This window comes from Hippocampus guttulatus, chromosome 1 (genome assembly GCF_054856545.1).
Source record: "Hippocampus guttulatus isolate MCC_2025c chromosome 1, RoL_Hgut_1.0, whole genome shotgun sequence".
In the NCBI taxonomy this organism is placed as follows: domain Eukaryota; kingdom Metazoa; phylum Chordata; class Actinopteri; order Syngnathiformes; family Syngnathidae; genus Hippocampus; species Hippocampus guttulatus.
The window spans coordinates 4,244,738-4,272,657 of NC_141261.1; the positions used below are offsets into that span (position 1 = coordinate 4,244,738).

The window sequence follows — 27,920 nt, forward strand, 5'->3', positions numbered from 1 at the left end:
GAGGGAGTGGGCTGGAGGATCCGAGGCGGCGCCTGCTTACTCGGCCTCAAGAGTCACACTGTCAGCCCGGTTCACTGGCTCGGGTTCTTCTCCTCCTTCTCCTCCTCCTGCTCTTTCCATTCCTCCACCTGGGAAAGTCAGCGGACACTTGAGGGCCCCCGGAAGCTCGGCCGACCAGCTTCAGCTCATTAGACAGGTAACGAACTTCAGCGGAACGGTCACGTCCGCGCCTGTCCGCTCCGCTGCGCTCCGTGCAAGTTGCAGTCCAGAGCGCGGGACTCCTTGCAGCACAGCTGCTAGCGAATCCTCTACGCAAATGCACTTGCAACAAGATGACAAGATGTGTTTCCTCGTTTTTAATAGCGGGTTACAACACAGTAATCCACTTGACAGTTTAGAAGCGTGCATGTGTGAGTTGCCTTTGCCATGCAGTCATGTCATCGCTATCGCCACTCTTATTAAGTTACAAGTGCGGGTCCCCACTATTTAAAGAGGACTCCGCGTCATGCGTCTGCAGTTTTTAGACACTCTCTGGAGACTTCCGGCCTTAATTGTTATTATTAGGCAGTGTAGTTGCGTTGAAATAAAACATTTTCAAATATCTACTGTAAAATCTAATTTTTTTGTGAGTATCCCAGCCACTATCGTCCAATGAAAGGAAACTCTTTGTCACATTATTCCCTACCATATTTTCTAGTCGACACGACTTGCGCGTGTGTCTCAGTCGAAATCCGTGAATCCCAAAATGTTTGTGTCCAAAACATTGCAAATTTTATTTCCCCCTCACCCCTCCAGGAAGACACACTTGCACCTGGTTAGCGGTTTTCATGTGTTTTTTTTTGTTTGTTTGTTTCTGAGCCCTTATTTTTCCCCCTACACCTTTTATTTGAACTTCTTGTAAAGTTCATCATTCTATGTGCCTCATCGCTTCTGCAGGTAGTGTGTGTTGTGATAATGATGCTTTCATGACACATAATACAGTAATCGGCTGGAGGTGTGTGTTTTCCAGTCACTGTGCTGTGGGAAATTAGTCATTTTCACCAAATGGATCAGAGAGTCAATATGCATGTACTGTACTACAAATAATTTATCACCGTTTTATTCATATCAGAACTCTTTATGCCAGTGACGTGTCGCGATAGGCAGAACAACTGAAAGCTCTTCTACCGAATGGGAGAAGGTACATTTAGAATGATAGCTGTGGTCAACTAAATTTCACACTAAGTACATTTGTGATATCTAAAATCAAGACGACGTGATCGTTATTTCAGCATATTGTAGTGGGTATGGGGTTTTTTTCTTTAAAAAAAATTGGGTGGTGTGCAGTGAAATGTTTGTGATATAAAATATGTGCCTTGGCTCAATAAACGTCCAAACTTTTTTACAGTATGTGGAAATGGATGACACGATTAGAACGCTGTAGCTGTTAGAGCAGAGGCCATTATTTGACCAAATACATTAGTGTCTATCTTCCATCCGTTTTCTATAGTGCTTGTCATTATTAGAGCTGCGGATATGCATAAACCTATCTGGCTGACTTTGGGCAAGAGGCAGGGTACACCCTTCCTGTCAGTCAGTTGGGCATATATAGAAAATGTGTAATTCACCCTCTCATTCACACCCAAGGACAATTTAGACTGTCCAACATACCAAATACGCATGTTTTTGTAACGTGGGGCGAAGCTGGAATACCCGGAGAAAACCCTAAAAGAGCTGAGATTCAAACCCTGAACCACAGAACTTTGAGGCAGACACGCTAACCACTAGTTCGGCATCCCCTCTGCATCTTTATTTAATGCAAGCAGTCAAATTAGTGTACTTTGTCCCGACAGTTTTCTCATGTAAGGTAAACCTCTTCTTTCATTTAATTCATCTTTATAGTGCAGTGGTACTGTCTGTGAAATCCACTTCGTGGAACCTCAAAGTTCAAAAATCCAGCCTGCTCAGGGCTCAGCTAGCAAACATGACAGGACCAAACCCAGAAAACAGGTGAGCCATGATTTGGTCATTAACCGAGCCCCGAGCAAACGTGATGTCATTTTCGACAGCAAGTCGCAAAATGGCCGCCCCCCCTGAGATGGAAAAAAAAGGGGTGGATTTTGCTGCTTAATTCATACTCCACAAACACATTATTAATGAGAGTACCGTGTTTAGACTAGTGGCAGCGGATAGAACATATAATTGTAAAGAAACTTTTTTGCCTTGACTTCCTCTTTGACTCCTACTAATACTTCAAGGTGATGTCAGATGTGACATCATTCTGTCTGTCGATCTTTCTGTCTGTCTGACTATCTACGCTTCTCTTCATCCAGTTGCTATCCAGGAGTGCAACATTAGCGCTGAATACAGATCCTGTCATTGTGTCGATTGAACTTCTCTATACTACATCTGGTATTTGGCTTTCGCTTCCTTTTGTCAGGGCACTGCTGCCAGTCAGGTTGCACATGCAGTTACTAAAATCAAAAATCCCATGTAATAATAACACATATTTCTTCTCATATTGGCAATCCCACTAGAGAGAAATTGTATCCAAACTTGTACTTTCAGCAAGACAGTCATGCTCTGAGTTGTGTTCCGAGAAATATGTGCTCATTTGTATCATTACCGTTTGCAGTGGTGTACAACTGCATTGCATACTATGTACTACAGTTAAAGATCAATCCATTCTTTATTTCGATAGCTCAAAGGGAGAGTCTAAATAGAAACAGCTCTCCTCCCAGGTTTTAATGAACTGATTACCTCGGCTCAACACAAACATTTTAAAAATAAGTACCATCATTTTGTTCAGCTTTGATGTGTTCCCCCAAACTCGAAAGTCTAACTGCTTCTATGTGAGTGATGTTTCTTTTCCTTTAGCATGGCATTGAAAAAATTGGTTTGTGGTTAAAAAAAACAAACAAAAAAAACATCCGAGAGCGCCATGCTGGACTTTAGGGTTTGGTTTGATTACGTTTGCAGGCATGTTAGCGGCTAAAAATAATAACTGGCAAGCATATCCGAGCGATAAATCATGCTGAAACTGAGCATTAGCTGATGGTTGGACTCATAATCCTTTGCCCATTGATAAATATAGTAACGGATTAATGTAAAAGCCCAAAGAAGTGAAACTGTCAATCAAATGTACAAATTAATATATGCCATATGGACAAAAGTTTTGAGACAATTACTCAATCTGAAATTCCGACCACATGCCTTAATCTTAATTAGTAATTTTAGGAAGCCATTTAATGCTATCGTTTGCTTCCACTTTTGTGGGAACAGTTTAGGGAAGATCCTTTTCTTTTCCAAGTGGAAAGTCCATAAATACCGAAATTTGCTGTGGAAGCACGCCGCTCAGAAAGCTTTGGCAGTCGGCCCTACTTTACAGCCAAAACATCAGCGAACTCTTGACACCGCCAATGTCCCACCGACACACTCCAACAACTTCAACTTCCCAACAAGCTCTAAAAGCAACAAACACCACTTTGCTTTCCGCTGTGCACTTCCCCAAGGTGCCGTGTCCAAATATTTTTGTCTGTATTCGTGTAGTTAACTTTCAACGACGAGCTCGGGTTGCATTTCACTTCCTGCTTCACATCGATCCGTGGGTGGGCGAAGCGAGACTCCCTGATACACGCGCACTCCCACCAGAAAAGCAAAGTGGCTGTTATGACAAGTCGGAACAGGTTGTTTCACCCCACCCCCTCTTATTTTTAATGGAGTATGTAGCAGAAGGCTGCCCCCACAAGAAGCTCTTACATAAGTCACACTGCAGTCGGAGTGATAGGCGGCCAACCGTTCCTCCCCTTCATTTTCCAAGAAATTTGTGATTCACAGCACCGTGACTCTTTTGCCGCTCTTGTGTTATTTCATTTCACGGCGCTTTCTTTTCTTTCGTCTCACTCTCGTCGGATGTCGGCGTGCGCGGTACCTCTCCTCAACAAACATGCGTTTTCAATCTCTGCTGTCTGTGAATTGAAAGGTCCGCAACCGCATAATGAGCTGATACCAGACCAAAGGATCTTTGTACCCTGCAGTGTTTGCCTCATGGTACACCATGTTTTTTTTTTTTTTTTTACACACTCACACATACCGTACATTATAGCAACATAATGCATGTCTGACCTGACAGGACAAAAAGCCTTTACTCAAGCGTTTGTGTTAAAGAAACTGTTAGGCCGACTAATACCATTGCACCAAATCGAACGTTTCATATACTTAAAAAAAGACAAATTAAACTGCATAGAAAAACTTTGTTTTCATGAAAGAAAAAAAAAAGAATTTTAAACCTACACGTCCGTCAATGAAGATTTAGTGTCACGAGGGCAACAAGTTGTATTCGTGTGTTGTGGTTCTTTACAAAGTGACATTGCCAACTCGTGGCCCAGCATGCATATAAAATGAATGGTTTGCTGAATCATGCTGTCTGTGCATGAAGATTAAAAAAAAAAAGTATATTGTCATGTAAAGGTGCACAAAGTATATCTCCAAGTGTCTGCCACTTGAGAGCTGGTGCAAAAGATATAAAATGTCAAACAGAGGAAGTCGTGGTCACAGGGCTGCACTAAGCGGGAAATGTTGTGTTGGCTGTGTTATAGTTGGGTATTCTCATCAGGACTAAAGTTAAAAAAAACAAAAAAAGAAACTAGTTTACATTTTGCGCACATTTGGTTGCTGACTGTTCATTGCGCTGTTTCTATCAGCTAAGGTGTGTCAAGTCTTTTAAAATGGTACTTCAGAGGCATGTTCTGATCTTTATTGTTATTTATTTTCTTAATTCTTGTTTATTGTGTTGCTGTCATTTTAACGTGAGTGGACTTGCAGAGTTGACTTGTTTTCGTGGCTGCACCGCAATTGCTTTGAAATTGAAGCGCTGTTCAGTTTTGTTTCATGAAGTGCAAGAATAGAACTGTAGCTTTTATGTGAAAAATAGCGAGGGAGCGTTCGCTCTGTTCCTGCTATGACTCACACAGTCACATCTGCATGTTGAATGCAGAGTGGGGGCATCGGCTTGATAGGCCACGTAAGGTTGGCGTGGGCGGAGGAGGAGGAGGAGCTACACAGGGAAGACTTCTTGCAACGGGGCTCCCCCCCTTTTTTTTTTTTTTTTTTCTTCTCTGAGCTGGCTGCTTTCCGCGATGTGTCCCCCCCCCCACCCCACCACCACCACAACCCCGCCCCCACCCCCTCCACCTCCCACATGTTTGTCAGAGGCTCTCTCAGCTGCTAATGGAGGGAAACACGCTCCTTAGCAACCAAATGTGTTCTCCGTCTCGCCGCCTCCGCCGCTATCTGCTGCACACGCTCCAGTGAGGCGGATGGTGGAAAATATTTTCTTCTATTCAGAGAAGTCTTTCTAATCTGAAAGAGAGAGAGAGAGAGAAAAAAAGTGGCATTTGAAGGTTGCACAACGGCAGATTTTCTCGTCGCGAGGCGTGGGCTTTCACAACAGCCGGCACAAACAGCCGTGTGGGAAAAAAAGGTCATTCCCCATGTGCACCTTGAAGTGATTCTTGTCGAGTGCTTCTTTTCTGACAGTAAGACTTTATTATGGCTGCTGATAAGAGGGGTGTTTTTATGGGGAAAATAAAACTGGTCAGCTGTGCATTTTGAACAGAGATGGCGTTTTGTGTGCAATCTTTTTTTGAAGCAGATCTAAAAAAAATCATTAACTTTTTTTTTTCAGATTTTGGAAATATTTTCAGATTTTGTTTTTAAATTAAATTCGACCTGCACAGTATGGATTGGAATTAGGAATTTATGGCTACGACGTTTCAGAAGATACTTCCACCTGTTGCTGAACCTAAAATGAGTACAGGTTCCGTTTCAGCCACTCCCCCCCCCCCCCCAAATATATATAGAAAAGTTTTTTTGCATCTCTGATTTAAAGAAAAGTTTAAACATTGGTTGACGAGTGTAATTGGTGCTGCATTCACCACTTAGGGAATACTACAATACAGCAGTAGTCATTTGTCAAGTACAAATCAAACCTGAATGCTGGTCAACCCCTAAACCCCCTCCCCATATTTTGGTTGGATTCCAAATTGTATTACAGTTGCAGTGCCCGGAATTTGACCTTTCGCTGCTGCTGGATTTTCTACAATGCATTCCATTTAGTGGAACCACTAAGGTCAAACATCATCCAGTCCAGTTGGTCGGTCAACCTTCCGTTTGTTTGCCCAACGTCTGCTGGATTTGGCCCCACGCATGTCCTTATCGAAGACAAGCTATATTAAAAATGGCTGGAAAATTCCATCGCGAATATAGACATTATTAACTGTTATTAAATGTTTTTAGCTTTCTTAATTTTCATTCAAGTTTAAAAACACACAAATTAATCACGCTAATGCTGAAATGTTGTAACTTGAGACACAGAAGTGTCTCATCGCAGATGCACCTCACTTACCTTGTTTTATTTATTTTTTCAATGTTTTTTTTTCTTAATTTATCCCTTTAAAAAAATGGCCAGTGCAAATCGTAAAAGTAGTAACTTGAGATATGAATTTCATTTGTTCTGTTACCATGCTCATAACGCAAAACAATTCTTTCCCCATGAAAATGAACGGAAATGACTTAATTAAGGCAATTTATTGCCATAACTGTTTTCCCCAGCCCTACTGCTGTGCATTGACAACACACATTGGACAGAGAGAGAAAATCATTGTCATTTTCAGGATGGGATCGGGTAAAGCTCACCCTGCCTCTGAAGGCAAATCTGCATGGGGGAGATTACCAATCAGTTCTTACCTCCTCCATGGCTGTGATGTCCCTTTTGTCACTCATATATCACTGTTTTATTCATATCATAGCTCTATTTTTCTGCCCAGAATCTTCTGCAGAGGGTTGTCCAAATCTTTTCTAACTTTGCTATTTTTGCAGACCCGTGCAAGCCGGCATATTTAAAATGTGCAGTTGTGGGTGTGAGCACAGCCGACTCGACTTGCAGTCCGCTTTCCACCCCAATCTTTTGTGAGTGTGTATATATATATATATATATATATATATATATATATATATATATATATATATGTATATATAGGGAGAGAGAGAGAGAGATGATAACAAATTTCTGCAATGAGGCATGCTGTTGTCATATTTCTGAATGAAATATACATGTCCGGAGAGTGCGGAGTCTGTTTGTCTGTGCCCCGTTCAAAATCACATTACACTGCCGGTGCCAAAACAGTGCCATGATTCCAGTAGGAATAAAGTTAAGGGGACTTTCTGACACCAAAATATCAGGAAATGCCCTCAGTGCACCAGGATGCCCAACCAGCATGGCATAGAGAGATAAAAATTCCCCAACGGGCACATCGAAGCTTGTGCCTGCACGAAAATCAGGACCTGGCAGGATTTCCATATGCGCTGTCTGTTGAAAATAGAGCCCAAAATGTTCACCTCTGATATGTAAATACAGTAACATGACATCTCAACATGGGGCAAAAAGTGTCCGTCCCCCTTTGACATATTTATGTCATCTTTGTAAAGACTGAAGGAGCTGATAAAAGGCTGGATGATCGTCTACCAGTTACATACTCAAATGTGACCATATTCACGTCATAAGGTTCATTTCACTGTACACATATCTAGTTACTCAAATAGTCTGAACGGTGAAATCCGCTGGGCTCCCAACAAGTAGGGCAACATTTTTTATTTATAGTCGTCTGGAGCTTTTTTAAGGTCTGAAAATGATGGAGCCAATCTGCTCTGTTTTAACTAAAATCATCAAACTACAGTAACCGTGGCTTTTGATTGGAGGCCAAATGTCTGCACATATAAACAGACTGTACTGCCCCGAGGGAGGCCAGCGTTCTTTCTCTGCTGTCCATTCACTTGTGAGAGAGCCCTCAATCATGCAACAAAAAAAAGGAATAACTTGCAGTATTATTGTTATCTTTCAGCTTGAATCCACAAAAAAGACTCCGCATGAAATATGAGGATTACCAAAGGGCACCCCCATACATAATTCGGAAAAGTGATTACGAATCGATTAATTACACTAATTGTTCATTTTGATATATTATTGACTTATGCAATAGTGAGCTTGGTATATACCGATCAGAATACATTTCTCCAGATTCGTAGCATCGTGGAGGTTTGCGTGGCCCAATTTCCCATCACTGATGTCACCCAGTTACTTCTTAGACAGCAAACCGCTTGAGTGACCCAACAGCGCCTCTCCTAGTTGAAAGAAGTTCATCATTGTCCACTATTACTGAAAACGACATAATTGTTGTGGGGGAGCACTTTTCTTTTTGAATTAGTATAAGTTTGAATTGAGGAAAATCACTTTGAGGTTTTTGAAAAGTATTCACAGCTTTTAGACTTGGCTGTCAAAAATTGCCCTCATTATTCTGCATCCTAGTTCAGTGAAAAAATCAGAATGCCCTTGTGCCGTTTTAAAAACCCCTTGAGGTAAGCAGCAGGTCAGGGTGTGTCATGTGGCGAGTATTAAGGCTCCACAAAATTCCTGCAAACCCCTGAATGAAATATTTGTAGCTGCTTCACTAATCCAGATCAGACGGCACCGTTGTTTTTCCAGAGTCATTCATTTCTTGGATGCTTTTTTCCACCTCTCCGTTTTCTCCTCTGGGGTCATTTGCGAGGCTTGATCAGGAAGTGATTGCAGAGGCTGACGGACTGAATGACATAAAAAGAGCCCGAAGGGAAATCATGCTGATTCCTCCTGTGGAAAGAGAACTTGAGACGTCAGCAACTTGTTTTGAGTTGATTTCCACCGGCCTGCTGAGTCCTATTTTTAGATGAATCGCTTCCAAGGCATCGATCCTGCCATGATTTCTCCATGTGGCACTTGGCCATCCGTGCTTTCCTAGCCCGCTTGATCAGCCGCAAACCTGCTAGGCAACGCTCCTGACCTTTGGAGGGAATTAAATCAGGGATAGAGCAAAGCTTTTTCAGTGAGTCCAGCAAGAGCAAGCAGACCTTTTCACTTTTTTTTCCTTTTTTTTTTGTCAGACAGCAGCACTTTAAACTTTAGTCATCATCAGTGTAGGATGGGGACTTCCTCCTCTCCAATTTTATCCGCCTTGTCAATGATTGATGACATTTGCCTTGTTTGTTTTCCCACCATTCAGGGATCTCCTTTTCGTTGTGTTCTCACCATGGCGTTCAGGCCTCTTTCGTGAGTCACATGCTAATTCTTTACCCACATCGGACCTTGTTTGACATTTTCAGTTCTTGACTTTGTTCGCTGAGGCGAGCTGTGTGTGTATTTGTGCAGCTTAGCCAATGTGTTGGGTGATTCTGGTGAGTGGACGTCGTGGGCGGATGGCTCAGTCCCGAGTTCCAGCCTAAAATACATCTCAGGCTATATAGTTTTTATAGGCCAATGAGAAAATGCAAAATTATTTCGGGCCCATCGACTACCGGGAGTCAAAGTTTCACTTTTAGCCTGACATACTTTGGGGAAGACAGCTTGTAGTGGATCACCATTTATTATGAATGATGGCAATGCAAATACAGGCTGTGCAGTGGGAGGAAATTCATAAGGATGCTGCCCAACATTCAAGTTTGTTTGGACATAGATGATTCAAAGACATTATGAGTTTGCTGGAGGTCAATATGTGCTGTGAGGAACCGGAACAACAAACAAATCATCGGAATAAGCCATCTTTGCTGTTTACTTTTGCTCAGGTCAGAACTGAGACAATCTGAGTGGGATCATTCCGATTTCCCACTTTCCTCAAATGCAGCATGAGACCCAATGTAGGTGCAACCAAGCCATGTCTGTCATCTAGTGGTGAATGGTGATGTTACAACTTAAAACTACAGCCAATCCCCACAATCACAGTTCGGCACCCTCAGATTTACATTTATCGATTTTGTTTCCTATTTTTTTTTCAATATTTTTTTCATATGTTGGATTTTTCCTGAGTTCCCCCCCCCCCCCCCCCCAGTATTTTTTCTCATTTACTTCGTTTTTTCGAGGAAATGTATATTGAATACTTATCAGCGGGCGGCCCGGTGTTCCAGTGGTTAATGCGTCGACCTCACAGTGCAGAGGTCATGGTTTCGATCCCGGCTCCGGCCTCCCTGTGTGGAGTTTGCATGTTCTCCCCGTGCCTGCGTGGGTTTTCTCCGGGTACTCCGGTTTCCTCCAACCTGGTTGTTCGTCTCTGTGTGACCTGCGATTGGCTGGCAACCGGTTCAGGGTGTCCCCCGCCTACTGCCCGAAGACGGCTGGGATAGGCTCCAGCACACCCCGCAACCCTTGTGAGGATAAAACGGTTCAGAAAATGGATGGATGGATGTTAAGTGAGGTTTTTTTTTTTTCAATTAAATTGGGGCGTTTGTAGAAACAAAATAACAATAATTTAAAAAAATTAAAAAGTTGTTCTTTGCTGTGAATGTGGGTGTGAATGAGTGTTTGTCCAAAAGTGCCTTGTGATTAACTAGCAACTAGTCCATAGTTTACCCGGTCTTTCACCCTAAGGGAGTTAGTTGGGCAATGCTAGCGTTAACCCACCACCTTAATGAGGACAAGAGCTATTTAAAACGGGATGGATGGAAAATCAAGCACTCGAATGCTCTGCGTCATAGACGTCCACGGTGCGAGGTGTAAAAAGTTGTTTTGACTTTGCTTTCAAAAGCAGACCACATTCCGCCTACCTTGTCTCTTGTCTCCACAGTTTCGCCTCGCCGCGTCTCGCACCTGAGCTCACGCAGCATGTCCGCCCCCGCCAGCAAAGATGTGAAGGAGCTCAACCCTGTCGACTTCATCCAGCTCCAGCAGTACATTGAATGTGAGTACATTTATCGATATTTCAACCCCCTCGCCCCAGGCGCACATACGCTCACCTTCATGTTGCACTTCTACCCACTCACACACTCGCCTGCAGCCTTGGTGTCTGAAATTGAGACAAGCTTTCAGTCTGAACACAGAACCCTACACCAGGCAGGGGTGTTGAATTCAATTTTTTTTTTTTTTTGGAGTCAAACTTCCATCATTTTAAAACGTTTATGAGCTAAAGGTCCAATCAAACCTGATAAACAAAAAATGTCCATTCGCAAACCTGCTCTGAAAAAACGGTTTGACGGTGTCGTGTTATGTGGGAGGAATTAAAATGGACACAAGTGGTCTGTATATTTGCGTCATGCATACATTTAGTTTTCTAATAAACAGAAAAAGCGATCAGAAAGCTGCACGTGTTTAAAAACAATTGTGCAAGTTTGCTGTTAAATTGGAAGCGCAAGTTCAATTAACATGCCGCAGGACAGCCTTCTCAGGAACTGTGCTTCAGATGTTCACTGAAAGGAAATCTCACAAGATTGGCTAGTCACATGTGACCTAATCAAACGTTGTGCCACTTCGAGGCAGATTTTCAAAAGAAAAAATTTGCATTAAACCCCGAATTGTACATTTGCACTCTGTAACCTATAACATGATAAGCTGTCCACTGTAGTAACCGCCGTCCATGAAAGGGTTAAAGAAAGCATTTCAGATTGAATTATCATTTTAAATATAATACATTTTAATGTGACAGCGCTTTTTGAAGTACTTGAATGCACTTTACAAAATCAAGTATAGCCCTTAATCACAAAAGCCTTAAAACAACTAAAGAAAAGGGTGACAGGCAATAAAGAGCACCTTCTAATTCAGTGTTTTCATTATTTTGAATGGCTCTCAAAGATGTAACTTGAATTTACTTTTTTGTACTTTCACATAGTCACTGATGGTGTAGTGGTACACTCGCCTGACTAGTGTGTCAGGCAGCGTGGGATCAGTTCCCACTCAGTGACGGTGTGGATGTGGGCGTGAATGGTCGTTATGTGCTCTACGACTGACTGGCGGCCAGTTCAGAGTGTAGTCTGCCTTCCGCCCAAACTCAGGTGGGATAGACTCCGGCAACTCCCGGCGTCCCTCTTCAGAATAAGCGGTGCTGAAAACGGATGGATGATTTAATATTCTAGAAATCTTGCAATAAAGACACTTTTGTATGTTCTAAAATCGTGAAATGAATTTATTCCTTCGATTAACTCATTCACTCCCAAAGACGTTTTTAAACGTCTTTTCAGACTTGGTCCAGAATTGGCTGGTACAGAATGAGTTAACTGACTGTTCATTTTCAGTTGATTCATGAGGAAAATTCTCCCCCACCACACTCAGACCTTATCATATGTTGCCGTCACGTGATAGGCCTCAAATATCTGCCTTTGCCTTTGCCCCTCATTCTGTGACCTCTTCCAGATTGCAGCCTGAAGGTGAAAGACGTGCTGCGGGAATTCGATGCAGATGGCCGCCTTTCCCGGCACAGGCATGGAGAGGTGAGAGCACGGCACAGCACGGGATGGGATGCGACAGGGACGACGTGTCCTCTTCATTTTCAAAGCTGCTCAAGTTCTGACACGTGATGACTCGGAGCATGCAGAAAAGAAGCGTGTGATTCATTCTTACGTGGGCACGTATTAACAGCCTGAAAACCGGCTAATGAGATTCAAAGCCGCCGATGGTGTTGACTGAGCACTCTTGTGAGAGGCGGCGCCGTTCTACCGAGATTGCAAATGTAAATGACGTCCTCGCCCGGGCCCACACAGCAAAGCCTTGCCGACTGCTTTCAGAAGTTTGAATCCACTTATGCAGCGAGCTAACGTAGTCATTTCTGATGGCCTATTACGGGGGGCATTTCAAATTGGATGAATGAATCCCTGGCAGCGTGGCGACCTTGTGGTGGACACGACTGCCTGAAATATTTGCGGTTATAGCAAGTGTTTTCGAATATGGACGGATGGATGAAAGGTAGCGTAGCACCAAGTATGATACAGCATGGCGATAACACAAGGAAGGATTCCAGTTAAATGTCTTGGTGGGGTTGCAGTGAGTGAATTATTTATTAGTGGGGCAGCACTGCAGGGCATCGGCGTCAGCAAGAAATGGGTTTGTGGTTCAGCATTATCGAGGGAGTTCAGTTTAAGCCCTCCAGCATCCAATCATGAAATTCACTCCTACCAGGCCAGAGAGCGCACCGAACTTCTGTACTGACTTCTGCTTTCTTGCATTAGAGGGCTTGAGTGCCGAAATACAAGCAGGAGTGGCGACGGATTAACACTCAGTGGGATGCGCGCTGGAGTGCTGCATTGGAAGCAATCACTTTCTTTACCCAACCTAATTCTTGCTTTGCGAAATAAAATGAGCTGCTTTGAGAAGGCAGGCCAGACTCATGCACGGCACATGGCCTGGACACGTCACGAAACGCAAACACCACTGGCGCCGTCAACATATTAACCAAGCAATTATATGTGCCGCTGATCATCTGTTAGCGAACGCTAATCCATGCAGCCAACAAGACACATTGGAGCTCCTGCTCACCTTTTGACTTTGATACATTTATGATCGCAGAGGCCTCACGCCCGTGCGCGATCGTGTTTCAGACAGCCTGGTCCGGCGGCCGTTCTACAGCCGTCACTTGAAGGTGGATTTTCGCTCAGCTTCACTCGTTATTTCATACGTCAGGCATAGTGAGGCGCGCTTATTTGCGTCAGTTCGTGCCGGTGTTACGTAACGGTGGTACGCAAGTACAGAACAGCTTGCTGTCGAACAAATTGTCAGAAATAAGCAGTAAGAAATAAGAAGCTCTTAAACGCCTCACACGCCTTTCATTCAAAGTTTTATCCGTTCCAGTGCATCAATGAAGAAGGCTTCCGTCTCTTCTTGAAGACTTATTTGGAAGTGGACGACTTCCCATCAGATCTGTGCCAGCGACTCTTCCGCTCTTTCCAGAACTCCGAAACTGCCCGGGAAGACAGCAGCAGTAAGAACGCACACACACACACACACACACACACACACACGGATCGGCACACTTGCGGCCGATCACAGTCTTATATCAATGTCAGACCAGTATGGGAATTTTTCAGCTTTTTGTGCTCTTCCAGGATATTGAAAAAAATTATCACAGAGTAACCCATAGCGCAATGTCACCAAAATATTTTGCACACGTTGATGATGGTACTGTATACGTATATCGATGCTGCCCTTTGAAAAACATTTGTCCATTATTGTCTTTTTTTATTTTATTTTATTATGTTAATAGAATGTCGCGGACACCCCTTTCAGGTAAATAGTCAATGGCGAAGGAAAAACTAATAATAATCAAACATAATACAGTCTAGGTTTTCTAGGGGTTTCTGTTAATAATCAGTGTTGGTGTTCTGGTCCATTCTTCTGACTTCCGTGCAAGCAGCTTAGTTTGTGTAACGTGTGCAATGCTCGAAATAAAGTTTTTCCTTCGAGGAGCAATTTTGCTGGTCATTGATTTAATTTGAGGAGCAGCTGTGTCATTTTGAGGAGCAATTTTTTCCAGGTTAATCCCACAGATCTGAACTAAATATTTTAGTAAACAAAACAAACCGACCCCCCCGCCCAACAATATAATGGGGGATTTTCATGTTTGGCTGTAGGGTTTCAGATAAAATATCGTTTTACATACTGGTAATACATCTCGCCTAGTAACAAACAAGCAATGGGTTTCTTTTTTTTTTTTTTTACATAATCCAAATTTTTTATTCATTCAATTCACGTTGTGAATCGCATTTTATTGTCAAGAAGCATTTTCAGTAGGGGCGGGGAAGCAAACAGTACATATTGCTGCAATTGACCAGGGGTGTATTCGCCTTTTGCCCTGAATCGGCTGAGATCGTTTCCAGCTCACCCACGGCCCTCATGAGGGCAAGAGCTTTAAAAAAAATGGATTGATGGACAATATCTGTTGTTCGACTGGCCTCTCTTTACAGAGGAGGTCTTCCTCAAGGATGTTTCGTGTTACTTCTCGCTCTTGGAGGACGGTCAGCCTCGGGACAAGCTGGAATGTAAGTCCTTTTCTTGCCCCCCCCTTCCCCTCCAAAATAAATGTCACTGTTCTTTCATTTTGTTTCTTTACCCTCAGTTGCTTTCAAGCTCTACGATAGAGACGGCAATGGCGTTCTGGACAGCTCGGTAAAAACATGCACCCCTGAATATAACGGTTGATCACGTTACATCAGGCAGCACGACTGCTTCTGAAGGCATTGGGCACATTTGATTGAAATGGCAACACAAACGGGATGCAATTTGATTCGGCAAAATGATCTTCCTTTGTACGTCCTCATGAGCTCCTGAAAACCACGCGGCCAAGAGAAACACGACAAAATGAAGGGAATAGACTGTTAGGAACACCGTTATGCAATTGAATAGAACAAATTTGCTTGGAAACGTCGATTAGTGCTTCTGATCGTATTTAATTCTTTTCTTCTTTTTTTTTCGTGGCAGGAAGTGGATCGAATTATCGCCCAGATGATGCACGCTGCTGAGTACTTGGGATGGGACGTGTCAGAGCTCAGGCCGGTAAGTCCCATGGTGGCCCCGCTGCACCAGTTTTGTCAACTGACAAGCTTCTCATCCAACAACAACGACGACGACCAACCTGACACTAGCCCTAAAAGCTGAGAAACCGGTTTGGCGTTCAAATGATAACGGAGAGATTCCCGCAGGTTCTCAAGGACATGATGACTGCCATCGATGCTGACAGCAGCGGTACTGTTTCTCTGGAGGAGTGGGTGGAGGGAGGCATGAACAACGTCCCCTTGCTGGTCCTACTCGGCCTGAAGGTGAACGACGTGAACGCTTTTCGGGGTCGTGCCAACGTCTCGCCGGCCTTTGCCTCCTATTTCTCATCTCTCTGGCCTTTTTTTTTTTTTTTTTTTACATACGGCACTCAAGCACTACTAAGTGCGCGAATGTCATCACCGACGTGTGAGTGCTCTAGCGTGCTTTTTTTTAACGTTCGCACACGTGTTGCCGTTGACTAAAAAGATTAAAACAGAAGATAATAAATGAGCCTTTGGCTATGATTGTAAATGACTGATGAGCCCGCGGCACAATTTTTTTCCAACAGCAGTTACTGGAACTCTGATAAACCAGAAAGCTGAAAGCACATATTTAATTTCATATTTAAAAATTGCTACTTGCTGTCACTTTTTGTGGAAACAACAATATTTACTTTGGTTAAACGCTGCCAGCACGGCGTCATAAAAACGGCGCCCCAAACATCTCCTTTCTGAAAGCATTCATTGTCACGTTGCGTCAAAAGAAATGAGGCAAAAAGTTAAACAATGGGGGGGGGGGGGGGGCAAAAGTGTGTTGCAAAAAGCAAAACCCGAGTTGAATTTGAATTTGATTTTTCCTCAACTGAGCACTCACTCATGTGGAATGCTGACATCTATCGTGACATCGCACACATGTAAGCTTCTTCACATGCTCCCCCCCCCCCCCCAAAAATGTTTGCCGATTTATGAATTATATTCCGTTTTTGTATGACCTTGTCACACTCTATTTTGGCCGTGATAATGATCTCATGATACCGGTGATACATATTGATGGCTGAGAAACTGAAAAACAAGACAAAAGGTTTTTTTTCCTCCTCGTCCTGCTTGAAGGATGCAGAAAATGTTATGTGGTAATACAAAAACAGTGACAGAGATGTTTAGAATAGCTTTTGAGAAGCTTAACATTCAACAACAACAAAAAAATTGTGTCTGTCGCCTATCAATTATTAATCGCAAAAGCTATTGTGACCTCTCTGTCCCTCTTATGGTATTTATAACCGGGCGAAGAGATGGATTTACCTGCTGGAAGGGGGGGGGGGGGGGGAGCACTTTCACATGTAATTTGGATAAAAGTACTTTTGCCCAATTCCCAGATTGAAGCAACCTCATCATTTTGTGCGGATAATTTGCGAAGATTAGCGTGCTGATGTGAACGCGCCGTGCTGCCCGGGACGCCATGACACATTCTGCATAATCAGCAATGTCATTAGTGCGAGGCGAGGCTCGCAGCGAGTGGGTGTGAAATAAATGTGGGACACTTCTGTTACGAAAGGAGTTATGTTGCGACCATCGGGAACGGACGCTCAACTGACCTGAACTCAACTCTGTCTTGTTCATAACCTCGATAACCGAATTGTCGCGTCGTTTTTTTTTTCCTGTGTTTGCTGTTTCACAGATGACACAGACAGATGGACAGCACCTGTGGAGAATGAAACATTTCAACAAGCCCGTTTACTGCAACGTGTGCCACTGCATGCTACTGGGTCTCAGGAAGCAGGGCCTGTGCTGCACCTGTGAGTAAGCGCAACCCGACGGCGCGCTTGCATACACGCAACCGGAGCATCCGTCAACACGCTTTCTTGGTGGTCTTATCTACAGCCGCGCTGGAAATTCCACATTAGTAGCTTTATTTCGATATCCGAGCTTACTTTTACACCCTTCATTTTTAACCCATACATGCACAAATAATGATAACCTACATCAGGAATCTTTTCTCAAGTGTCTTTAGGCATGAAGGGAAAAAAAATAATGGCAGTGGCTGGCAACACACATAAGGGTCCATTGTAGTGGTTGATGCACAACTGTGACATCAAGATGAATTAATTGAAGCGAAAACAACATTTGAATAGCCGTCCACTCTCGTAACCGCTGTCTCTGAAAGGGTTCAAATATGATGTCAGTACTTTTTACTCTTTGCTTATGGATCTTGCTTATTAAAGTCAATGCAGAGGACAATAGGGTGTAAAATAGGCATAAGTACAGAGAAGTAAAGTCGAGCACAATGTAAATGAACAAAAAAGAGAGAGCCACTTGTCTGTTATTGTATTTTTGCTGAAATACGGGAGCTGAATCAGCACTTTATGCTTTTACCAGTCGTGTCTTTACACAAGTATCTGTATTTCTACTTAAGTTCAGAGTGCGTTCAGTGTGTTCAGAGTACATTTGTCACCTCCGATCGACAGGCTGCAAGTACACAGTCCATGGCCGATGCGCGAACAGGAATCCAGCCCCCTGTGCCAGAACCTATGTGAAGTCCAAGAAAGAAACAGGGGTACGCTACCGTCTTCATGAAAACCTGAACGGACTGTGTGTGATTTTTTTTTTTCTGCCCTTGTGGCCACAAATGAGACTTTCCTCTTTTTCAGGTTCCAGCGCACGACTGGGTGAGTGGCAATTGTGAATCAAGGAAGTGCGACAAGTGCCAGAAGAAGATCAAGAGCTTCCAAGGCCTGACGGGCAAACACTGTGTGTGGTGTCACTCCATGGTGAGGAAGGCCTGCGCATGAGTGACTCATGCTGGTTGGAGTTGAATAGTTTATGGGTGATCAAGACAAAAGACATTTTGGTCAATTGTCCAACTTTGGTTGGAGGAGGCCTCCTTTTTTTTCCTCCATAAACGCATGCTTGGATGAGTTTTGGGTTGAAGAAAAAGTCTGTCAAACAGGTTTGTGGTCATCAGAACAGAGATTGGAGATGTCAAAGAAAGCGTGTGCGTGCGTGCGTGTGTGTATGTATGTATATATGTACTGTATATATTCATATATGTATATGTGTAAATGTATATGTGTGTGTGTATATATATATATATATACATTTATATTGGACAATTGACCAAATATATATATATACTACTACCGTACTACCGTACTACCATATACATATACATATATATATATATATATATATATATACATATACATATATATATATATATATATATATATATATATATATATATATAAAAGCCAAGTAATCACCAAGAAGGCTATGGATACCGCCTCAGAAATGGAGCTACAATCAGTCACCTCCTCTACATGGATGACATAAAGCTGTATGCTAAGAGCGAAAGGGACATAGACTCCCTGATCCACACAACCAGGATCTACAGCAGCGACATCGGGATGTCATTCGGGCTTGAGAAATGTAGTCGGATGGTGACTAAGAGAGGAAAGGTAGTCCGCACTGAAGGGGTCTCACTCCCTGAAGGAACAATAGCAGACATTGAGGACAGCTACAAGTACCTCGGTATACCACAAGCCAATGGCAACCTCGAACTGGCAACAAGGAAAGCGGCTACGGCCAAATACCTCCAGCGAGTGAGGCAAGTCCTAAGAAGCCAGCTCAATGGCAAGAATAAGACCCGGGCAATAAACAGCTATGCCCTGCCAGTGATCAGATACCCTGCAGGAATAATAAGGTGGCCAAAGGAAGAGATTCAGACCACGGACGTTAAGACCCGAAAGCTCCTAACCATGCACGGAGGGTTCCATCCCAAATCCAGCACCCTGAGACTGTACGCAAGCCGAAAGGAAGGAGGCCGGGGACTGGTGAGTGTGAGAGCCACTGTCCAGGATGAAACATCCAAGCTCCATGAATACATCAAGGAGAAGGCTCCAACGGATGACGTACTCAGAGAATGTCTCAGACAATGGGGAACAGAGGATGAGGCGTTGGAAGAGGGACCATCATGGGAGGACAAGCCCCTACACGGGATGTACCACCGGACCATAACTGAAGTGGCCGATCTCAAGAAGTCCTATCAGTGGCTAGAGAGGGCTGGCCTGAAGGACAGCACAGAGGCACTCATCCTGGCTGCTCAAGAGCAGGCCCTGAGCACCAGAGCCATTGAGGCCCAGATATACCACACCAGACAAGACCCAAGGTGTAGGTTGTGCAAAGAGGCCCCTGAGACGATCCAACACATAACTGCAGGGTGTAAGATGCTGGCAGGGAAAGCCTACATGGAACGCCATAACCAGGTGGCTGGCATAGTCTACCGAAACATCTGTGCGGAGTATGGACTGGAAACCCCAAGGTCAAAATGGGAAACACCTCCGAAGGTGGTGGAGAATGACAGAGCGAAGATCCTGTGGGACTTCCAGATCCAGACTGACAAGATGGTAATGGCGAACCAACCAGATATCGTGATCATAGATAAAGGGCAGAGGAAAGCCGTTGTAGTGGATGTAGCGGTCCCAAGTGATGGAAACATCAGAAAGAAGGAACACGAAAAACTCGAGAAATACCAAGGGCTCAGAGAGGAGCTGGAGAGAGCCTGGAAGGTAAAGGTGACAGTCGTGCCTGTGGTGGTCGGAGCACTCGGGGCAGTGACCCCCAAACTAGATGAGTGGTTGCAACAGATCCCGGGAACAACATCCGACATCTCAGTCCAGACATGTGCAGTGCTGGGAACAGCAAGGATACTGCGCAGAACCCTCAAGCTTCCTGGCCTCTGGTAGAGGACCCGAGCTGAATGAGGGACGGACACAACCCGAGGGGGGGGGGGGGGGGGGTGAGACGAGGAATTTTAATTTTTTATAATAAAAAAACAAAAACAATTATGTTTTAGTCTTGGTGAAACTATCATGTTTTACTGCTCGGCCAATTTGTTACTGTGACGACTTGGGGCATATCTCTGAGTGGTTGCAGTTTGGTCCCAGAATTTAAAAAAAAGTGACTGTGAGGTGTTTGAAGCACAGGTCAGCCCCTACAAGAGAGTGTGGCTTCGGTTTTCCCTGATGGAGTCAGCAAGTGTCTGGATTCAAGTTTTGGGGATGTCACCGAGCAGGAAGACCAAATATTGTCAAAATAATGTGAATCTGTGCATCCATTCATTCATCTTCCGAACCGCTTCATCCTCACTAGGGTCGCGGGGGTGCTGGAGCCTATCCCAGTTGTCTTCGGGCAGTAGGCGGGGGACACCCCGAATTGGTAGCCAGCCAATCGCAGGGCACACAGAGACGAACAACCATGCACGCCCTCACTCACACCTAGGGACAATTTAGAGTGACCAATCAGCCTGCCATGCATGTTTTTGGAATGTGGGAGGAAACCGGAGTACCCAGAGAAAACCCACGCAGGCCCGGGGAGAACATGCAAACTCCACACAGGGAGGCCGGAGTTGGAACCCGGTACCTCTGCACTGTGAAGTCGACGTGCTAACCACTGGACCACCGGGCTGCCCTCTGTGCATCCAAGAAAACTCAAATCATTTCTGCTTGCCTTTTGGCATTGACATAATGTCATGTACTATGTCATGAGCGGAGAAACTTGTTGCCGGGCGGTTGTTTTTGTAAATCAGCCCCATTGTTTTGTCACAGTTGGTTTAAGTTCAGAACACGGACTAACTCATAGATGCATTTTCAGCAATAAAAGAATAAAGATTTTCTTAATGGCTTAATTTCCCACTTGGCGGGAAGGCAGGCGATCTAGACTCCCAACTATTTGTATGCAAAATGTCAAAAAGTTAATTTATATTTGTATTCCTCTTTCCCAGGTAAATGTGTTTTGTGAGTTGATGTTAAAAACGCAGATCCAGGAATCTGTTTCTCTCAATTGTTTTTCTCTTTTTGACATTGTATTCCGCTTCCCAGCGCCACGACGCGTGTGCAGACGAGGAGCCGAGCGAGTGCACGTGTGGCCCACTTCGAGACCACATCCTGCCTCCGTGGGCTGTCTATCCTGTCATCAAGGTGGATGGATGGATGGATGGATGGAACAATCGATCTATCGACCCACATTAGATAATCATCTCATGTCTGTCATCATCAATCATCTAATCAACATTTACTTTCCGTGTTCTCTGTGGGATGAAGGAGCGATCGAACAATGGCTGCTCTGGTCAGATGGATGACGCTGAGCTCAATACAACACCTGATGGACAAGTCCTTCAGGTACGTATACTTGAAATCTCGTGAAATGATTAGAAAGCCACCAATGTCCTCTTAACTTATTTCTGTGACAGATCAGCCCCGTGCCCAATACGCACCCTCTTCTTGTGTTTGTCAATCCCAAAAGTGGAGGCAAGCAGGGGGAAAGGTGAGCCTCGACAACAAACATTTGTATTGATGCATCTTTTGTACCCACGTTACGCAAATCGTTCCATGCGATGATTACAACTACAGGAAGACAAAACATGACAATGCCTCAAAACTTGACGACAAAGTCATGTGAATAGATTATAAATGTTAAAAAAGCAAAAAGCTGGACTGAAAAAAAAAAAGTTCAAATGGGTATGTTACAAATAATTTACCTCAACAAAGCTTGACTAAAAATGGTTCCTCATGAGCCATCTTAATATATATTTTTAAAAATCACACATCTTTCAAGTTCGTTTTTTATGCATTTCAGGGTCCTCCGTAAGTTTCAGTATTTGCTCAACCCTCGGCAAGTGTACAACCTTTCCAACGGTGGACCGGCTGCAGGGTGAGTGACTGCTGCCAGAAAAAAAAAAATGATGCAAACACCCTCAAACAACTGCTGTATTTGCAACAGCTATGTTTCCATAAACTACTGAGAACAATTTGGGCTACTGGGCTTTTTAATGAAACTTCAGGATGAACCAAAAATGCACAATAACCTTTACAGCTGAACCTAATTTGACCTTGTCTAAACTTTTGACCGTACATGTCCGACTCTACAATGTTTCGATCCTTTGTATAGAATTTGCTGTTCAGCAACAAGGTGCTGAAGAACAGCAAAACTCACAATATCTGTTTCAACAGTTGGGACAGGTACAAAACTTCAGAGGTCAAATGAAGTCCACCTGTAAAAGACATCAATTTTCGATTCATCTCAATGGCCTTAACTTTTTATAAGTTGTGTGTTGTTGTGTTTACGTGCATATTAAATTGTTGTCTCTTGATCAGCCTGAGTTTCTTCAGAAACCTTCAGGATTACAGGATCCTGGTATGCGGCGGAGACGGCACCGTCGGCTGGATCCTGGATGCCATCGGTGAGCTCGACGCACAAAATCACTTGCAAATGGGAGACCTAGTAGAGCACGGACCTCCGCCGAGGTCAAACGATTCTTTTTGGGGTCTGCGGCAAATTAATATTTGTCATTTTGCTGCAAAATCTCTTCTTTTGTGTATCCTCCTACTTCTCTTACCCAATTCAGACAAAGCCAGTCTGCTGGTGCGGCCGCCGGTTGCCGTACTTCCTCTGGGCACAGGAAATGACCTGGCGCGATGCCTGCGGTGGGGAGGAGGTGGGAACAAATGATACGTTACAGCAACAACCTGACGTAGCGTTTGTGACAAGATGCTCATACAAAGCGTAGCAAAGAAGACTATCGTATTTTCCACACTAAAAGGCGCACTGGATTATGAGGTGCACCTTCAATGAATGGCCTATTTCGTAAATGTTTGCATATATTGGACGCACCGCATTATAAGACGCAATCTGCAATGCATCCACTAGATGGAGCTATGCTCAAGGAAATGCCAACAGAACACTAACTACACCCTGATTTATATCGCGACGATCAGATGTCAGGAAAACTTATTTAACAAAGCAGCGACACAGTTCATTGAACCAACAGAAAGTTATAACATTGACTCGTTAACGTTGAACTCTCTTGCCGCTGCTCTATTTCCGTGTTCAACTGCGAAACCGATCGTCTTAAGTTCGTTGTAAGCATGTCTCTAGCAGGGAGCCATTTTGGGGTTGACATATTACCGTAATGACCATACACAAGGTGCATCGGATTTTAAGGCGCGCTGTGAGCTTTTAAGAAAATGGAAGGCTTTTAGGTGCGCCGTTTAGTGCGGAAAATATGGTAGTACTCAACAAAGCCAAAGCATCTGAAAATGGATCAGCATTATATTGTACACCCTCACAAGCGGGACATGTCTAAGTCACTCAGGATGCATATTCCACACGTAAGCCCAAAGACGACCCTATTTCCTCTAATCGTGGCTTCTGCTCCAATTTGCAGCATTCACGTTGACTGTGACATCGGCGGCTATCAGCATGTGTCACCGTCCATCCATTTTCCAAATGAAATGTTAAAATGCACCTCAGAACCGTGAGACAGATTTAGTAACCACTAGTCCACCGTCCCCTCTGCAATTAACCCTTTCGGGGACAGCCTTTACTACAGTGGACAGCTTGCCATGTTACAGGGGGCCCGAAAGGAGTCTCAGCAAATGATTTATCATATCAAAGCACGCTTCAACGTCACCCCTCAGGATACGACGGTGAGGACCTGAATAGGATCCTGAGGGACATTGAGGGAAGCTCTCAGGTTCTGATGGACCGCTGGAGCGTGCAGGTCATCATGGAAGAAGGTGAAGAGAAGGGCGACCCAGTGCCATATGAAATCATCAACAACTACTTCTCCATCGGAGTGGTGAGTCCCCACAAAGCTGTGTGTGTGTGTGTGTGTGTGTGTGTGTTTATGTCTCTGTGGCTCACTGATGCGGATTTGTCACGCCAAAAGGACGCCTCCATCGCACACCGCTTTCACACCATGCGAGAGAAACATCCTCAAAAATTCAACAGCAGGTACAGACTGGGTGACATTTTTGAGAATATCTCACTTTGCAAACCTCTTGAGTGTTTCTGTTTTGTTTGTTTTTTTGCGTGTGTGCAGAATGAAGAACAAGCTGTGGTATTTTGAATTTGCCACCTCTGAGACCATCTCAGCCTCTTGCAAGAAACTGAACGAAAGTCTAACGATGGAGGTGAGACGGCAATAACGCAACAACAGCAAAACATTTGTTGATTTTGTCTTCTGTCGCCAGTGTTGCGGGACACCTTTGGATCTCAGCAGCCTGTCTCTGGAGGGCATCGCTGTTCTAAACATTCCCAGCATGCATGGCGGTTCCAATCTCTGGGGTGAGAGCAAGAAGGGGGACGTTAAGGGGCCGAGCGGTCAGGACGAGCCCGATGTGATCGTGGACCCCGAAATCCTGAAAGTAACCGGCCAAGGTACTTGAACTCTTGATGGTCAAAGCAGAAGACTAGAATAGGATTGTGAAACAACAGGACACAACATTAGGTACAGCTGCACAACCTATCCATCCATTCATTTTCAATCAGGAAGCACTCATCCTCATTAGGGTCACAGGTGAGCTGGAGCCCCTCCCAGCTAAATTTCATGGACAGTTTAAGAGTCTTCAATGAACCGAATGCACATGTTAGCATGAAAACCCCATGCAAGTGCTACAAGAACATGAAAACTCCGCCCGAGAAGGCTGACGCGGGGTACATACAACCTGAACTAGTTGCCAGCCAATCACAGGGCACACAGAGACGAACAACCATCTGCGCTCACAATCACACCTTGGGACAATTTAGAGTCTTCAATCAGTCTGCCATGCATGTTTTTGGAATGTGGGAGGAAACCGGAGTACCCGGAGAAAACCCATGCAGGCATGGGGAGAACATGCCAACTCCACACAGGAACCCACAACCTCTGCACTGTGAGGTCGACGTGCTAATCACTGGACCACCGGGCCGCCCACTACAAAATCTAATGAGCGCCAATTCAGGAGTTGGATCATAAATTCTGCTTTTCCAAAAGGTGGCAGCAAAGTAGCATTTTTGCAACCACTACCAGAAAATGGTCACTGGATGGCAGCAAATGACGATATCATTGCTTGACGACACAGTGTGGTCACAAGCAGCCATTAGTGGCCATGTATCACACTAACACGAAGCTGTGTTTAATAAATGGAAATTGTGGCATGCCATATTTTTGTTCTTTAGCTTTGGATATTGGTGGGGGCATGCTGCATTCTGGTTCAGAGAGGAAAGTAAACTAAAAGCGTAACAGATGAGACTCACGCATGGTGATCGCCATCCAATCTCAACACACATCTAGACAAACAAGCATTGACACGTAATTGGAGTATTCAATGAACATTTCGTATGATGTTGGAACGTGTGTGTGTGTGTCGGGGGGGGGGGGGCATGCTGGTACGGTACGGGGAGAACATGCAAACTCTACACAAGAATGCCAGAGCTAAGATTGATAACCACTAGTGCACCATATTGCTACAAATACTTCCCTGAGTGAATAAAAAACTCAGAGTACTTTGATATTTTTGTTCCTGTGGCTCTCCAGATCTGAGCGACCGTAGACTGGAGGTGGTGGGCCTAGAGGGCGCCATGGAGATGGGACAAATATACACGGGCCTGAAGAGCGCCGTGAGGCTGGCGAAGACAGCGCAGCTCACCATCAGGTGGGGAAAACACAAGAGACACATTCAGACTTATCATTGGGAGCTGACAGTTTCAGTTCCCTTCTTTTCAAACATGATTGACTTCCTGGTTTGCAATTCTGAAACGTGTCAGGCTTTTTCATTTTTCCAAAGGGCAACCTCAAGCACATAATTTGAGTCCTAGATGTGCTCCTCAACATAGAGTTTGTTAAGATTAACGTCAATTAGAACACAGAACTCCACTATGGTGCAACAGTAAACAAATGTGAATGTGTAGATGTTCGGTTCTCACTCCGTACAGGTGGTATTCCACAAGCAGGGCAGGTTGGCCATCGGGAATTTGGGGAAAATATGTGAATTTTTCCAAACGTCCGGTGTCTTTCCGGGTTATCACGGCCGCCAGTTGACGTTCAGCGGCGGTAAAAACGATCTGTTTGCGATTTGATTTGTTTCTACTCAGGACCAAGAAAGCGTTGCCGATGCAGATCGACGGAGAGCCGTGGATGCAGCCGCCCTGCACAGTATGTACAAACATTTGGATCGGGAAGCTGTCTGGGTGGGGTTTATTACTTTGTTCTTGTCATGAAATGTTTGCGTTGACTTTTCAGATTCACATCACGCACAAGAACCAAGCGAGCATGCTGATGGCTCCACAGGCCAAAGCATCCGGATTCTTCAACTACAAATAAAAGCAAACGTTCTGTCTCCAGGCAATATTGTAACTTCTAAAAAATATATGTCCACATTCGTAAAATGTAAATTCCAGAGCTACAAATGGACATCTGCTGTTTTTGAAGTCTGACATGTCCTATCACTTTGGATTTGTCTTTTCTGTTGAAACAAAACTTACAAACTATTATAGGAGTACCACATGGAAAGAAAGCACTTACATCAACATCGCACGCAATCAGAGATGAAAGATTCAGATAATTAAATTTTTTTAATAATTTAACCATTTAATTTTGTGTTTTTAAAGTGGCAAATGTCCAAGAATTCCAACAAGTACGCTATAATTTTAATTTTCCTGAATTCAATTTTCCTTAAAATATGAATTACACTATGGCGCCTGGACCGCTCTCCTCTGTGTACTTGATTATTGTATATAACCGACTGACATCTTATAAGGCTTTAACATCACGCTGTGTAGATTATTTGCGTGATTGTGAGAAGAAAAAAAAAACAAGACAAAGAAGAAGCTCTTATTCAATACAATCAACGCCTCCAATGCTTCAGGTCGACTGCTGTGTAGGAATGTAATGTTAGTTTGCTTTGAGAAGGACGAGTGCTTTTTCGATTGCTTCTGCCTAAATTGGGTAGACACACTGGGAATTGCACATTCCTAGTTGTTGTACTTGTGTCTCAGAAGTATATTATAATGAGAATGTAATAATAATATTGATGGGACGGACGTAAGGCCATTAGACTTAGCCTTCAATTATCACCAATATGAGACAAATCATTCAGGTGTTTGTGTGTCTGCCATGTACCCCAGTACCTAAAGCTTTTTTGTAAAGGTTTACGTCACTATGTAAATGCTCTACGGAGTCAAATAATTTCAGTATACCAAGAGCGTGTTGTGACTACAGTGTGTTTGAAGGGACAGAATGTGCAATCAAGGAAATCGTGCCCTTTACTTTTCTGCCACAAGAGGGTGCCATTACTTGTGTATTGTTTTTTTCATCCCTAGTTCTGCTTTAGCTCAAAATTTGGATTAAAGACATCAATCTTTTTACAGTATTAATGTTGTACAAATATTGTCGCTACTCTCATTTGCCCTTTAGTTAATAAGGAATAATTTATACATTATAAATAAATACTGTACTCTTACTATAACGTCTTCCGTTGCCTGCCTGCTATTTGCTCCATTCATGTTGGTCTTGACTCCTGATAATAGGAACAAAATTAGATCCATTCTTCTTTTACTTTGAATTCAACAGAACTGCACAGATCAGAATGTTAAATTTAAGGAGAGTTGGTGGAAATAACTCACTTGTAATACAGTATTACCTGCTTGGTTGCTTTAGTGACATCATTAGTTTTGGATACGTTTGGTGTCCCTTGGATTGTAGAGGAACAGAAGGTGAGAGTCGACATCTGACATGCAACGTTTCGAGTTTCCGAACATTGGCATCAGCGTAACAGTACGTCGTCGCGTGACACATTTTTAAAAAA

General features: G+C 43.8%; 1 protein-coding gene across 1 annotated transcript; it reads left to right on the forward strand.

Moving 5' to 3' along the window:
- dgkaa (diacylglycerol kinase, alpha a) lies at window positions 1-27,585 on the forward strand. The gene is made up of 24 exons (XM_086105022.1): window positions 1-196; window positions 10,629-10,742; window positions 12,188-12,264; window positions 13,619-13,748; window positions 14,731-14,805; window positions 14,883-14,932; window positions 15,245-15,319; window positions 15,466-15,582; window positions 16,976-17,093; window positions 17,763-17,851; window positions 17,946-18,065; window positions 21,174-21,272; window positions 21,396-21,473; window positions 21,545-21,618; window positions 21,931-22,005; window positions 22,449-22,534; window positions 22,700-22,789; window positions 23,772-23,932; window positions 24,023-24,087; window positions 24,176-24,266; window positions 24,327-24,513; window positions 25,652-25,769; window positions 26,209-26,269; window positions 26,357-27,585. Exons 2-24 carry the CDS (start codon window positions 10,667-10,669, stop codon window positions 26,435-26,437), a joined length of 2,193 nt encoding a protein of 730 aa, XP_085961148.1. The 5' UTR covers window positions 1-196; window positions 10,629-10,666; the 3' UTR covers window positions 26,438-27,585.
- Window positions 27,586-27,920: the final 335 nt, after the last annotated feature.